The following is a 15863-nucleotide window of genomic DNA, read 5'->3' as shown; positions in this document are numbered from 1 at the left end:
CATCTCAGACAAGTGACTGTCTAGCCTCTTTTTAAAAATCTCCAGTGATGGAGCGCCCACGTTTTCTGAAGGCAAGCTGTTCCACTGGTTAATTGTCCTCACTGTCAGGAAGTTTCTCCTTAATTTCCAGGTTGCTTCTCTCTTTGATCAGTTTCCAACCATTGTTTCTTGTCCTGCCCTCTGGTGCTTTGGAGAATAACCTGGCCCCCTCTGCCTTGTGGCAGCCCCTCAGATACTGGAATACTGCTATCATATCTCCCCTATTTCTTCATTTCTTTAGACTAGCCAAACCCAAGTCCCGCAGCCGTTCTTCGTATGTTTTAGTCTCCAGGCCTCTAGTCATCTTAGTTGCTCTTCTCTGATTTTTTTCCAAACTCTCAACATCTTTTTTGTGATAAGATGATCAAAATTGGCTGCAGTATTCCAGGTGAGGTCTTACTATGGTTTATAAAGTGGTAATAATACTTCATGTGATCTTGATTCTAGCCCTCTGTTTATACAATCCAGGATTGTATTAGCTTTTTTGGTTGCTGCTGCACACATTGCTGGCTCATAGTCAAGTGATCGTCTACTAGGACTTACTTCTGAATCAGCTGTTTAAAAGGACCATTGCTAATTGTAATTGGAAGTAAGTCGTCCATGTATGAAAAATAGCAATCTTTGGCCAAAATAAAAAAAAGACAAACAACCTCAAATAATTCTCAGCTTTTTAAAAATATTAATATCATTGGAATAATAATTCAGAAACAAGTTAGTTCTTCCACTATTTTTTTAAAAGCCAATACATTGAAAACAGTGACATAAGAGTTTTAAAAAACGTGTTATTATTTTTTCTCATTCCATTCTTTCTTTAGGAGCTTAGGATAGCATATAGTAATTAACCATTCCTACAGTTTAAGCTAGTGTGCAATTCTCCCAACCTCACTTGACCAGCTTCACAGCTGACAGTTGGTTTTGGCCTCAGTGAAATGTGACATTCTACTTTCTCATCAGTGGTCTTTGGATCACTATTAATGTTTCTATTTGGTGACCTCAGCAATTATAGAGCAAGTAATTGGTGGAAGACCTTTTCTATGCTGCTTGATTTGCTAGCAAGCGAGCTGTCTTAATTTGCATGCCCTAATGATATTAAAAGAGTAAGCTGACATTTACAAGATGGTATTCATGAAATAGTTATCAGCTTTGGGATATTTTGTCCATGGAATCATCCATTGCTGATATTAAGTAATCTGTTGATTGGATACTAGTGCCAAGTATGGAAGGAAGGAAAGGAATCCGTGTGGATTTTACTCTGCTAATCGTTGTGCATGGTCCATGACCACAAAAGATATTTAAAGGGGGAGGGGTCTGTGGTGAAGAAAAGGTTGAGAATCACTGGGGTAGTACTTCTGACCTAGATAGTCCTAGACCAGGGGTAGGCAACCTTGGCTCTTTTATGACAAGTGGACTTCAACTCCCAGAATTCCTGAGTCATAAAAGAGCCAAGGTTGCCTACACCTTTCCTAGACCACTGCAATCATGGAAATTCCAGAGGAGGGAAAATCTACCGTCCCTCCAGATGTTGCTGTATTAAAATTCTCAACACTCCCAGCTCGCATATTCAATATTTAAAAGTATTTCTAGCAACATCAGGAGCCTCAACCACATAGCCTCAGCTAACACTATGTGACCAACTGGCTATATAGCCTTATCCAAAATTGGGATTCTAGAGCACAGCCTTGCGCCTGGAAATAACAGGAATCTCAAATAGATCTTAGTTCTCCATTTCTAAATTGCAATCAGAGTGATCAGACAACAAAGAGAGGCTAGTCTTGTCCCTATGGCCTTGAATCAATTTTATAGAACAAATCATTTACTAAAACAAGTGGTTTGGAACCTGAGAGGGACTGAAGACTGTGCAAAGAAAGATGTTTCTAGGCTGTGGGGGTGGGGGGGAAGGCCCATGTCATAGTACATTTATAAAAATACAGATGTCACTCATTTTTTTATTTCCAAGAAAATGCTTCAGTATTGAACATCAGTTATAGATAGCAGATGTTAGACTCTTCTGAGCAACTTCTCAATTGTTCCATCCACACGATGGTAAAATACCATATGGACACTTAATACATTGAAAATAGTTTAGTCACATCACAATTCCAGAAGGGGTCATCACTTCAATACAAAAGAAAGAGCAAGTGAGTGAAGGGGACAGTAATATCAAGATAAAATCATGTGGATTCTTAAAATAGACTCGTTTCACACTTGGAAAAACCCTGGAACCAAAAGATGAAAAGCTACACCAACATTCATTAAAATATTGCTAATATTTTTAACAAAACACTGTTTTAATAAAACCCAGGCAATAAAGAACATATATGGTTACCTGGGTGACAATTCTCTCTGATGTACACACATTCTATTTATCTCAGCGGACATGTGTGCAAATAAGCATTAACTTAAAGTTTATTATGCATGAGAAATATAAAGCATTAAATGGAAGCTAAACAGCTACTGCAGGAAATTTAGGAAGGCGTTTAGGTCAGCAGATGTCATTTGACTAAAATCATTTTCTTGCCCGCCCTGTGAGTTTGCTTGCCTTCTAGTAGCGTGGTCAAAAACTCCAGCTGCTTAGCTAATAAAAATGAAGGTGAATTTTACAACTACATATGCAATAATTATTGTAGCCATATTTAAAATGTTCTGTGCTGAGCCTCTCTTTTTTCTTATCAAAGCCACAGTTACTGTTTTGCTGCTAATGAAGAATGCTGTATCCCCTTCAGAAGATTACAAGCCAATCAAACCAATGGCTGTGGATTATTCTGACATAGAGGGTCCTTTGCTTAAACATTCATGAATCGCTTAAAATGCATTCAGTGTGTAGTCAGATTGCCATATAATTAATAAAGTGACTTTTCTATTAAAGTGAAAGGAGTCACTTTAAATCTAGACTAGAGTATACTATTAGAATGTAGTATTAGAATTTGATAAAGTAAAATTATCTGCTAAATTATTGTTTTAAGGGCGTGTTATATAAATGTGCCAGCTAATTTTTAATCTTCTCTTTGGCTCACAACTACACTGAATTACTAATAAACATTATTTAGAACTTTGATAATTATATAAATAGGCTACAATACAAATGGAAGAAAATACAAGACAGCTCTTTAGCATGGTAAATTCTTTGCATATAAAGAAGCAAATAGCTCATATACCTAGAACTGAACAGTTATTTTGCTGGAAAACTATTACATTTAATTCCTTTCCCATCCCCATCCCATTTAACAGTAATGTACACAATCTACACAAGTGAATTTCTAAAAAATACATCAATATTATAATCTATTACAACAACTCAGGTACTACTATTCCCCTGATATGACAGCTAAAGGGATATATATACAACTAAACTACTTATTTGGATTTGCTTTCTTCTTTCTTTTTCATATATTAGAGAAGCATCAATAAATATTTTTAAATAACATTCACCATTTACCGTCATTCCTAAGAATCTACATTTTAAAAACGTTTTCTTCACCAGCAATACCTGGAATTTTTATCACCTGTAAACTGGTTGTTATGTTACTTACTTCTTGATAGAAAATACTTACTTCTTGATAGAAAGAATAGGCCTCTTACACTCCAGTCTGAAAAAAAATCTGAGAATCTAACATGCTGGGTAAGTTTATACTGATTTCAGTGGGACTTAAAAATATATCATATGGGGATGGCCATGTCCATTCAAATTAATACAGAGTAGAGATGCAGACTCCAGTATTACTGCTGATGATATTTCAGTAAAATCAGTAGAATCAATGCTTCAGTACTATACCTGAAATGGGAATGTCGGTCTAACATCTACCAAAGATTGATCTAGTGAAGCCTCTTTGATATTAATAGAGCTTCAGAAGAGCAGTCCATGATAGGAAACACCTGGAATGCTTACCATTGTTTATTTATATATTTTCTTTATATACATATAAAGTGTTTGTTGTGTGTTTGTTCTGTTAAAATATGTCTACAAACACCATACATTATCACACTGTACATATAGTGCAGATTTCTTAGTTAGCTATCTTAATATAATTTGCTTTCGGGCAAACTAGAGTTACCAGGCCTAAATAGCTGAATGATAAATTTCAAAATAATATGTTTATCCTTTGGTAAAATAATATATCAGTTCCTATATACTTTTCAATAATCTAATGGAAGCGGGCACTATTGTTTTTAAAGAGAGGGTCTCAGAAGAATCAAACACTTAGAAAGCGATCATCTTAAAATGTATTCTACAGAACTGGTTAAAAAACAGCCAGTACTGGAAAACAGTGCTTTAGAGAAAAACTGTGGTTCAACTCTTGCGGATTACAGATCTTGCCCCAATCGTTCTATTTCCTCAATCAAGAAGTCAATATCCGACTTGGAGGCTGCAGGATTTGAAATCACCATTCTGAAGAAGTTGACTTTCTCTCCCTGAGGCTGATATCCAACCATTGTGGTACCTGTTTCCATCATCAGAGCTTTGATCTTGGGTGCCACCTTTAGATTCAAACAAGAAAGAAAAGAGGTTTGGAACTCAGATCTTTCTCTGAGGGAGAAGACTAGCACATCAGCGATGAAGCAAGGCTTGGTGTAGAGAAAATATGCAGAATGGATGAAGAAGGCCTCAGTATATCTGATGGACAGTCTCTCAATGTTCTCCTGAAATTCTGGTATTTTCAGGGCCAGCAGAATGGGAGAGCGCCAAGATATGGAAGACAGCACTGATGGCACTTCGTTGCTTTTATTTTTAATGTTTCTATAAAATATAACCAAGTTACGAAGCTACACAAAACCATGTCAGACCATGTCACATTATTTCCTCTCCTGACAAAAATCAGAATCACGGAGTACCTTACCTCAAACATTGAGGTGGTGTAAGATATTTTGGTACTTGGGATGAAAAACCCACCTAGCAGATTTGGTGGCGGTAAAAGTACATAAATAAATAAAATGGTCCTGACAAAAGTCTTGGCTATAAAATTAAGAAAATAGAGTCAGGGCAAAATAAGCAGACTCTCATCCCTAATATACATGAACTAAAATGATTATTGGTTTGTAATTACAGATCTAACTTTATAATATCCATCCATTCTGTTGCTCAGTTATTTTTTAAACAATATTTTGCATTTGGACTTGCATCTGAGGCATAATTAAAGCTAAGTAAGTAAATTTATTATTAAATATATTACTAAACAATAATGCAATTCTCTGTACTGTACAAAAGACTCATTTTAAAAGAAACAAGTGGGCTTCAATTGAGCATATACGTTTCACACTCATCTCCAGTTAACGTATCCCTAATTCATTGGATACCTACATAGTAGATCTATTGTATTTAATGCTTTCTATACAGAGCCCTCTGGAAGAGAGTTTGCAGCATTCAGAGCACTCTGGCAATGTATTGCTTTTTGAACTGTCCTGAAATAGACAGCTGTTGCTCTTCCGACTACATCACCTAAGGACCAGGAACCATTTCAAAGGTGTACATGGAAAGAGATAGCTGAGGGGGGTCTCTAATCAGGATCTGTAAATCAACAAAGAAAACCAAGCCAACAGCACTGAAAGTTTGCCAAAGGGTAGAATCAGGAGGGAGAAAAAGAGATACTTGCCACCCTGTCATTTCTTCAAGGTACTCCAGACAAGTAACCAACACCATGAGTCCTAACGCTGTCTTTATTGCAAGGTTATAGTAAGAAAATCTTTCAAGTTTGAAAGCAGTTCTCCCCTCCCTTGCCTTCACTTTCCAGAAAACTAGACAAGGTGTTACTGGTGTTATGTTTACGGCACCAGTGCATTCTTTTGTGTGAATCACATTGGTGGTACTCCACGTGAAACACCAGGTTCCTTCCGAGGTACTTCCTTAGCCTTCATTCCTACTGTGGGCTGATATATCTCTCTGGTCTGATCATTGGCCTGGCCCTGATCCTTCTCCAATCTCCCAAGATTATTCTCACAAATGGTTACACGACCCACAAACTCCAGGGCTTGTAAATGAATGAAGGGTGTGCCTATGTTATGTAGTTACAAGACAGTGGCAGGGCATTTGGAAGGTGGGAAAAGTTTGGAAAAGTTCAGAAAAATCAGGAAATATTCATTTGAGAAGGAGGCACAGGCTTTGCCTTTGAATTGCTCGACTCACTTCCATATGGAGACTTTCAATCTTTTTTTTTTCCCTAGGTACTGTAAGGGTCTTAGTTTATATATTCTGTTTTTTTGAGCAATTATTTTCTTACTTTGTTTTAATTTTTTAATGTACATTGACTCAGAAAATGATTTTTTAAGCGGTTTTACAAAAATAAATAAATTACCCTATGTAGTTTTTCTCTTCTTTCCTCAGAGTCTGGCATCCCTCTGAGACTTGGCGGAATGTACCAGAAACAAACATTTGTGTGTTCGGGCTATATATTCATAAAACAAAATAAAAAAATATTTTTTAAAAAAAAATCACAAAGACAGTTCATTAATATATTCATCAAAAGGATTAATTTCCCTTGCTTACACAGTTACTTCGTTTGCCAGGCCTTCTGATTTTGTCCTTCAAAGCTTAGAAGAATGGAGCAAAATGCAAGTGAATGTGTCTGAAAGCACTTAGGACATCACTCACAGACAGCAATTTGCACAGGAACAAATAGAGATGTTTTCCAATTTATTACCACTGTTTCACCTTTTTCTCCAGATTATTCTCGTAATAAAAAATTATTGGGAAATATAAACAGCCCATTTGGAATGCCACCTTTTGATTGACAATCCTGTTCATGCCTGACCATAACCTTAAGACAGGGATCTCAAAATCCTGTAGAGGCTCAATCGAGCAGAAAGCCATTTCAGCTAGGATTCAAACCATTGAACAGCATGTTTTCCTTTACTTAAGTAACAAATAATAAGCAGACCAATAGAGTGGAACAAAATATATTTCAAGGCTGTAGTGATAACACCTTTTTTTAAGAGTTATGAATCAACTGAATTTCAGCATTATATACCTCACTGATTTCAAATGATTTTGTATTCTTCACCTGTCTACCAGAGATCAAAAAGATAAAATAACAGTAACAGGACTGGATGGAAAATTTTTCTATTGCATAAATGTATAATTTAATTGAAAGTGTTTTATAGTCTACAACTTACCTCTCCTTCAAAAACCATCTCAAACTCTTGCCTGTTTTTAATTTTATTATAGAGGTATTCTGCCAATTCAAGACATTTGTTGATCTGACTTTCGAATCCCACTGTACCCTGTTTTGGAAAGAGGGGGGGAAGAAGTAATTCAATGTCATATTCTTTCTGCATCCTCTAAATAGTTTGGAGAGTAAATCTTTGAAATTTGGAGTCAAACTATGTATTTCTTTTGTTAACCAAAGCTGAACAGCAATGAAATATTTGTAAATATTTATATTTAATGGAATATTTGTAAATTTATGTATGGAACAACTTTCTTTTAATGTTTTAGAGTTGTCCATATTTAAAAAAGAAGTAGTTTGGCCTTTGTGTGAGCAAAGTACCATTTTGCTACTCATTAAAATGTCCCTTTTTTGTAGGCTTTTGCATGAGCCCCCCCCCCAAATATGGCAGGTAAAATAGAGTTAAGCAATTATACATCAAATATTGGTAGAATAGGAATTAGGGCCCAAATTTCATGAATTGTTTTGCTTAGATATTTGAAAAGTGATTTCCCCTTTCTCCAAGCTTTTTCACCTGGGAGATACCAATATTTAAATCAACCATAAGCTTATATGTTTTCCAAGAATTTAAAGCCGTGTCGAATGGGTGGGAATTGATTTCTGATTAAGCTTCTACAGAAATATTCTGCATGTTGCTGATCATTTACCTTAGCTTTCCACATCAGCCAGAATTTGAATATATCCACATGGCGTCCACATTGTATTGCTTTATCTCCAGTGTCATAGGTGATATCATATTGCTTATCTTGTTGAAACAGATATCCTGCACACATCTGGTTGCAACCTTGAAGTATACCCTGTTGTAAAAAAAAAAAAACCATGCCTGTTGAACATACATCAAACAAGAGATAAATGCAGTGCTGCATGCATTAAACATTACTGCGTATGTGTCTACTTAAGCTTCTAAAATCGGTATTACAGTTAAATCCTCTTATTTTTCTGAGTCAGTAGAAAGTCCCAGAGACAAGAGATTCCACCCTGCAGCCCCACTTTTTTTCTCTGCTTCTTCTAGCAGAAAAAGAGATTCTGATTCTAATCAATCCCAAAGAAGCTCACAGCATGAAAAAAAAAAAAATCCAGTTGGGAAACACAGATGTCAATTAGCCATATGATATTTTACTCAGACCCCAAAATCTGCCATATAGTACTGAGAACATATCCATGGCCCCTTATTTCAGTCCACATGTGTGGTAAGGGAACACTTCTTGGTCAAATGCTAAAGACCTAACAGCTAAGAATGAAGACTAGAGGAACAATATTCATTTTTTCCAGAATCTTTGTGGTTAATTATGCTACCCTCAAGATTGTGGACACAAACATCTACCTACCAGGAGCCTCAATTCCACTCAGTGTAATTGACACTCAAGAGTGTCCCAACAGGGAAAGGAATTTTTGCAGCTCCTATATGGTAGATATACTATTAAAGGAAATAGAGGGAGCGAGCATTCCATTTATGAAGCAAACCTTTTCCCGAAGAAGAATGGCAGAACACTGCAGTAGGACTCCCATCATTTTGTGTGGATTCCATGTGACAGAGTTGGCTCTGCAAAACAAAGGAACGTATTTAGAAGCCATGGAATCCGAGGTGGTGAATTCTTATTTTCTAACATCAGGTAGGAGCAATCTGGCCCTGGTGAGATCAGGATAACCTCCACATCCATAATGGAGATTATACCATAGCTAAAATATGTCAACCATTATCAAATTGACCAATTAATAACAGAAAACATAACAAAATGAATTACTCCTACTTTATTGTAAGGCTACGGTTTGAAAGCATGCAAATGCGAGTAGATAAATAGGTACCACTTTGGTGGAAAGGTAACAGCATTCCGTGTCCCTTTGGCATACACTCATGTTGGCCATATGACCACGGAAAACTTCTTCAGACAACACTGGCTCCCTTGGCCAAGAAATAGAGATAGTTGAGCACCGTGCCCCAGAGTCAGACATGACTGGACAGAGAAACCTTTACCTTACAGTAACAAAATCTTGCAAGTCTAAAAGGACATATTGTCCCCTTCTACTATCTGATAAGTTAGAAAGGGATCTTTTCTAAGTTTCTTTCTCTGCCTGTTATTCAGCTGCACACTTCTCCCTTTTATGTGATCATTCCTTAAGCAGCATCTTTTCCCCTCGTTTCTCAAGATTATTTACAATAGTTGCATCATCTTGTAACCTTATGAGGGTCATTTATGATCTTCCTAGCTCAAGTATATCAAACTGCTGGCCCAGGGGCTGGATGCATCATGTCGAAACCGCACCCACCCCATTTCCAGCAATGGGGGAAAAGTCGCGATACGTCATGTGATGTCACGTGACATCACGAGTTTGACATGCCTGTCCTAGCTGGCTTCCGGCAAGCAAAGTCAATGAAGAAGCCAGCAGTGAAAGCTGCAAGTTGCTGTCACATGAGGTTTCGCTTAATAATTGCAGCAAAAAGGGTTATGAAATCATGCGCTCACTTAATGACCATACTGCCTAATGACTAATGCATTGATTCCCATTGTGGTCGTAAGTTGAGGAGTACCTATGTGAATAGGGTAAAATATTTCATTCTTTCAAGTAGCCTTAGACCTTCTTTGGGACTATCTATCAACACTTCTATTAATTTTGAAGGAGCTAAGAAGAATGAATATAGGTAGTTGATATAAATGGGTTTTTCCCCCCAAGATTCAGCTGGAGGAACTACAGAATCGAAAGATGATTCCTTAGGTTTTCAAGAAGGAACTGTTGTGGATACATTTCTAAATTTGGACATACTGTTTGCAAGAGATTCTGGGTGAAAATACAAGAACTGAAAAGCCAGGAGATAACACATGTACTGACACTGTATTTAAGAATCTCTTTTAGGTATTTCTTAATAGTATAATGATTAAGTATCACTTTGATCAGCTGGTGCTTTGAGGAAATGAAAATTGCCACACTGCTATTAGAATTGTGTCCATAAGAGGGCTCTCTCAAGAATTAAATTAGTGCATCAGCTTACCAGCAGAAAGCTGGCAGTAATTAATTGGCATTCATTACACGATCAGCTTATCATTATTGTCTTTTAAATAGCAAAATTAATCCTAAAAGAACAGCTGCCCTGAATGTATTTCCATCCTTTGGGCAGCTTGTCATATTGCCACAAAATAAAACTATTTCAAGCCTCTGCCACTTTATAGGCAATCCTATTATGTTCATTTATCAATGTTTTGGTCTTAGTACTGCAGCAACCTAGCATCAGGTAGGTCCCCAAATAACTCCAGTTAATTATGACCTAGTGCAGGTTAAAGACATTCTTGTAGCCCATTTTTCCAAGGTACAAATATCCCATTAAAATCATGATTCACTACATAGGCCATTGCACAATATTCACAATTATTATAGATTTTGCAAAGCAGATATTGCTGAATTATAATTTCCAGCACTAAAAAGGTGGCTGAAAGGGGGAGGTGGTGCTGGGAGTTGTAATTTTAACAACATCTGGGAACTCTCTTCCATTCTTGTTGGGGAGAGGATACTTATGCTGATATATTTATGAAATGTCATTTTTTTTCCTGCAGAATTTTTAAATGATATACCTTTCTATACCGTTCAGCTTGTGACGATGCTTTCTAGACATTAGTAACCCACCTCCCCAGGCAGCCTGGAAAAGATGAGAAAAATTGGTAAAATCTTGGGAACTTGGAATATTTTTAAAAGATACTTAATTTCAGCAGAAAACTCACTGTAATAATTCTCCCTAAAGAAGGCAGGTGTTAGACATACAACTGGCAGAGCAATGCAATAATTTATTTGCATTATAATGCTCTAACCAATACATCACTACTCAAAAGCCTATCTCATTGGCTGAATTCTCATTACATATCTGATTTATGGGTAAATGACTTACATGATGATCCTGCAAGCAATCTAGGAAAATATAGTTTTCCTGGTCATACAGGTTAACTTTCTTAAACATCATTTTTGCAGTGATTGGTAGGTTTTTTTTTATTTCCTGCTTTTTAAAAAAAAGTAAACATGAGGGCAGTAATTGTTGTTGTTTTAATTTGGTAGGGTCAGTAGAAAGCTTAGCCTCCTCTCAACTGCCTTGTTTAAGCATGGCACACACCCAAAATGAGTTAAAAGAAAAAACAACAACACTGAGACACAATCTGACTGGCACAGACTTATTTGCAGAGCTGTTCTAGCCTTTCATCTCTGTCTAGATTCACAGGGGTAGTCAGCCTTGGCTCTTTTATGACTCGTGGACTTCAACTCCCAGAATTCCTGAGCCAGCTGGCTCAGGAATTCTGGGAATTGAAGTCCAAGAGTCATAAAAGAGCCAAGGTTGACTACCCCTGGTCTAGAAGCTGACAGGGGAGTTTAAGTTGCTGAGTAGTTAACACTGGCTAGTTTGGATATGATCCTATCTTGAAATGATTGGAGCCTAACTTTGCACAATACAACTGATTTTGCTAAGAATGTCATGCAAGCATAGCCATTGGCTTTAATGGGGTTTATTCCAAGTAAAATGGAAAATTGGGATTATGCAGCCCTGGTTACTTACATCTACATGGAGCCAAAGATTATACTTATCACAGATGTCTGCTATCTCCTGAATAGGATCAAAGGCTCCATAAACTGTTGTACCAGCAGTTGCAGTCACATAAAGGGGAACGTATCCCTGTAAAGAAAAACAGAGAAACTCTAATGTGAAATACATTTTTTTCAGATGAGATTTACACTAATTTAAAGTACAATTGATCTCAAGTTCTTTTTAACTGTTGCATGTTCTTTCTTTGACTTCTCCAAAAACCACTAAAGCAGATGATGGGAAAATACCTAGTAATTAACAATCAATTGTAAAAGCACTAACGCTCTGGAAACACACTGAATAATTGCAAGCACTGAAGAAAACGTTTCAGAGAATACATGTTATCATCCTTTTATCAGAACACAAGATCTCTCTGCATTTGCTTCAAATTAAGACATACAAAGATTTGTTACTTAACTGAAGTCTCTCGACTCCCTAGCTTCTTTTATATGACCCTTGCTCCTCTCCACCATTTTAGCATAAGAATATGAGAATTAAACGTAGCCATTTTAAGGCTACACAAGATGGGGAAAATGCATTGGTGGGGAAGAAATCAACTGGAAAAAAAAATAGATGGGCTGAACAAAAATTTGGAGGTTGGGCTTTACTTTGGATGACACTGCTTTTTATTTTTACCATATAGAGATAGTTCTCGGCTTACAACCATTTATTTAGTGACTGTTCGAAGTTACAACAGCAGTGAAAAATAATGACATGACTGATTTTTAAACTGATGACCATTGCAGCATCCCCAAGGTCATGTGGTCATAATTTGGGCACTTGGCAATCAGCACGTATTTATGATTAGTTGCATTGATCACCATTTTTAATCTTCCCAGTTGATTTCCAACAAGCAAAGTTAATGATGATGATATTGATTTGCTACCCATCTCATTTCGGAGCAACTCTGAGCGACTTACAAAAGTCAATGGGGCAAGCCAGATTTGCTCAACAACCTCATGATTCAGTTAACAACTGCAGTGTTTCACTTAAAAACTTTGGCAAAAAAGGTGTAAAATGGGACAAAACTCACTTAGCAATGCCTTGCTTAGCAAAGGAAGTTTGAGGCTCAATTGTGGTCCTTAATAGAGGACTACCTTGTATACATCTTGTTTACTGCACAATCCAGAATATCTGAATGCGACTTTCAATGAAATGTGTGCATTCAAGATGTAAAGCAGAGGGGTGCAACTTGTATCAACACAGGGATCATACAGTATTTTGTTTCACATGGTGTTATACCAAAGACCCTGGGCTTGAGGTGGTTCACAGTCACACCCAAAGGCTTCCAGCAGGACACGAGTGAGCCCTGACTACATTTTTGACATTCCTGAAGTAAATTGTAACCTTAAGAATGAGTTTGAGATATATAGTAAATACAGCTGCTCCTTTAAAAAAAAACCTAAAATTGGTGATGAATCTTAATGGATGTTAGAAGTATTCAGGAGTTACCCTCGTGAATCTCACTATGAGACAACTGTAATAATGATACAATTGGCAAAGAGAAAATAATCACACAAATCCAATTCAAAGAGGAATGAAATATACAAAGGAAAGGACATTACTTTGAGAACTCTTATCTTAGTTTAACAGTATTCTCCTAGGGCGAATTGGCTAAAAAAAAATTAAATGTTCCAATCTTCAATTGTATATAACAAAATTTCAAGAACCACACAAGAACTTTGCTGAGGGATCAGGAGAATCTTTTCTAGAATGTGACTTCTAGCATGGAATAAGTTCTCTCTGGAACTTCACATGTGGAAGGTGGAGAGGGCCATTTATGCTGCTTAGTGTCCACGGTCAATCATCCAGGTCATGATTGTCCAAAAGGTGCTTTTTCCAAAAGGCAACTGGACTTTCTTGTTTTCTTTTCCCTCAAAAACATTTCACTTCTCAACCAAGAAGCTTCATCAGTTCTAACTTATGCTGTTGAGTCTATTAGTTCTTATTAACCTGCCTTTAAATATATGGTGGGTGAAGAATGCAAGCTGATACACATTTATTTAGAAGTAAGTGCTACTGTGTCCAAATGGTAAATATATTCTAAATAAAATAAGAAAATTAAGTAAGAGATCTTTTCCTGTTTTTTTTTTTTTTTTTAAAAAATACCTTTTGTTTGGCATCCAGGATTTTGGCTTCTAGATCAGCAGGTATTATTTTGCCCCTGCAATCAAAGTGAAATGTGAAAGCCAAATCTGACATACAAGAAAGAAGAATGAAAAAAGGACTAAACAGGAATGAAACAAGCCAAAACAGCAGGGCAGTTACTAATGTTGTTATTAATGTCCTTATCATTGTTCCAACCTAAACATAAACACAAAGACACCCAGGTAAAGATGTATAAATTATCTCACCTTTCATCGCACTTTATTAAAATCACATTTTCAGTACCAAATCCAAGTGCAGCTCCAGCTTTCTTTATTGAATAGTGACTCTGAAACAACAATCAACAGGTAATTAACCTCAGATTGCTATGATTGTCTTTGAATTCCAAAATGCTAAGGAGAAAGAAGGGAAATGAAACAAAACAGACATAGTCTCTCCAGAACAAGGCTGATGACAAAAATCACAATATCCAGTAATTAAAATCATGATAATTGAACTTATTGAGCTCACATGTTCCGAGGTAAAAAGGACCAGTTTAGGCACTGCAGACATGCCTTTGGTTTTGACTTCTGGGAAATATTTATAGCGGGCAGCCATGATGCTATACATATTGGATATAGCGCCACCTATAACGAGAGGACCCAACAATAAAGTATTAGAAAAGTGAAAATAAGAAATCTGACACAGTAATAGGACAAAGGTATAAATGGTATTCATGAAATATGGTGCAAATGTAGCCAAAAAAGCATCAATATCCAATTAACCAATAGATAAAGGTTAATGATAATCACCTCTGTTTTACTCAAGGCTAACTCCAATTTTATGAATATTACCTTTTCTTAAGATGATTTGCAAAAATTCCTTCAAATTCAACCAAGTTCTTCAGGAAGTGGTGAACTAGATATGATTTCCTGAAATCTCTGCTTAGATATTGAGACCAAGGAATTCTATTGGGTTCAATACTTTTGTGTTAGTTTGGATATCATCATGGTTACATGCAAGCAAAACGTATGTTTGCATTTCTGTTAAAAGAGGAGCCTACTAAGATTTTAGTTAATGTGGTATTTTTAAACTACCTTAAGCCACGTTGTCAGGAAAGCTTACGAAAGTTAACTTTGCTAATATTGAGGGCTGCAATAATTAAAGTAATAGTAAAGTAAAGTAATATTAAAGCATGGAAAATCCATCACCATAAATCAGTATGTAATGTTAGCCCCATTTAATACAAGTAAGAAGGTGAAAAACCTAAAACTTATGTAAATTATAAAATAGGAGAATGTTCTTTGTTTGGCCTCTGAAGGAAAGCAGTTTAGAGACTGTAACTCCAATGAAAAGGATCTAGTAACACCTTTTCAGAGTAACCAAGCTGAATCAAAAAGCATAAGCTTTTGTGAGCTACAGTCCACTTGAACTGATATCATCTTCACATTCTGAAGATCTGCCCAGCCTTTCAGGAATGGGCTTCTTGTTTTGTTTTTTTCTTTCATTTTCTGTCCTATCCTTTCCTCTCTAAATGCTGGTTTTTAGTGTTCTGCAGAGAGCCATTCCTACAGTTCCTTCACAATCATCATGGAGCTTAGCTGTTCTAGGCACCAACACATGAGACAGGCAGATAGTGTTCTGGGTTCATTACTTCAGCCATTCTCCAGACAGTTCTGTAAAGATGGGCAGGACTTTATCCCACACTACACTACAAGTCTGAATCAATGGGTGAGTGATGTGATTAAGGCTAACTGCTGAGTTTTTGTTAGAAGTGACATTCAAATCCAGAAAGAAGTACTGGAAGTAAAAAAAAAAAGGCATATTTGGCCCTCTGTAGTTTTTCTTCTAACATTAGTGACCACTCATTGTTTTCCATACTAACAAAAATATTACCAATAGAAAAGACCTATTTTCTTTATCTGAACATTAAGATTTTCATATTCTTTCTGAATTATATCTAATAAAGGTAATTTCATTCACATCACTTTTGAGTTGCATTTATGCCCAAACTAAATACT

At 36.5% G+C, this 15863-nt stretch overlaps 1 protein-coding gene across 3 annotated transcripts in view; it reads right to left on the bottom strand.

Annotated features, from left to right (window-relative positions):
* Positions 1-1955: 1955 nt before the first annotated feature.
* GAD1 (glutamate decarboxylase 1) overlaps positions 1956-15863 on the bottom strand; it is a 55573-nt gene continuing 41665 nt past the window's right edge. For all 3 annotated transcript variants that reach the window (XM_039361818.1, XM_039361819.1, XM_039361820.1), the window contains 10 exons: positions 14374-14489; positions 14112-14191; positions 13867-13921; positions 11731-11847; positions 10763-10827; positions 8661-8739; positions 7844-7993; positions 7144-7251; positions 6327-6416; positions 1956-4515 (listed from right to left, as the gene is read on the bottom strand). In XM_039361818.1, the coding sequence (XP_039217752.1) occupies positions 4342-4515; positions 6327-6416; positions 7144-7251; positions 7844-7993; positions 8661-8739; positions 10763-10827; positions 11731-11847; positions 13867-13921; positions 14112-14191; positions 14374-14489 (1034 nt within the window). In that variant the 3' untranslated portion in view covers positions 1956-4341. The remainder of the gene's footprint in view (positions 4516-6326; positions 6417-7143; positions 7252-7843; positions 7994-8660; positions 8740-10762; positions 10828-11730; positions 11848-13866; positions 13922-14111; positions 14192-14373; positions 14490-15863) is intronic.

The sequence above is a fragment of the Crotalus tigris genome, unplaced genomic scaffold, assembly GCF_016545835.1.
Source record: "Crotalus tigris isolate CLP2741 ecotype Arizona unplaced genomic scaffold, ASM1654583v1 scf7180000019363.1367679, whole genome shotgun sequence".
NCBI lineage: Eukaryota > Metazoa > Chordata > Lepidosauria > Squamata > Viperidae > Crotalus > Crotalus tigris.
This window is presented reverse-complemented; position numbering and strand designations above follow the sequence as displayed.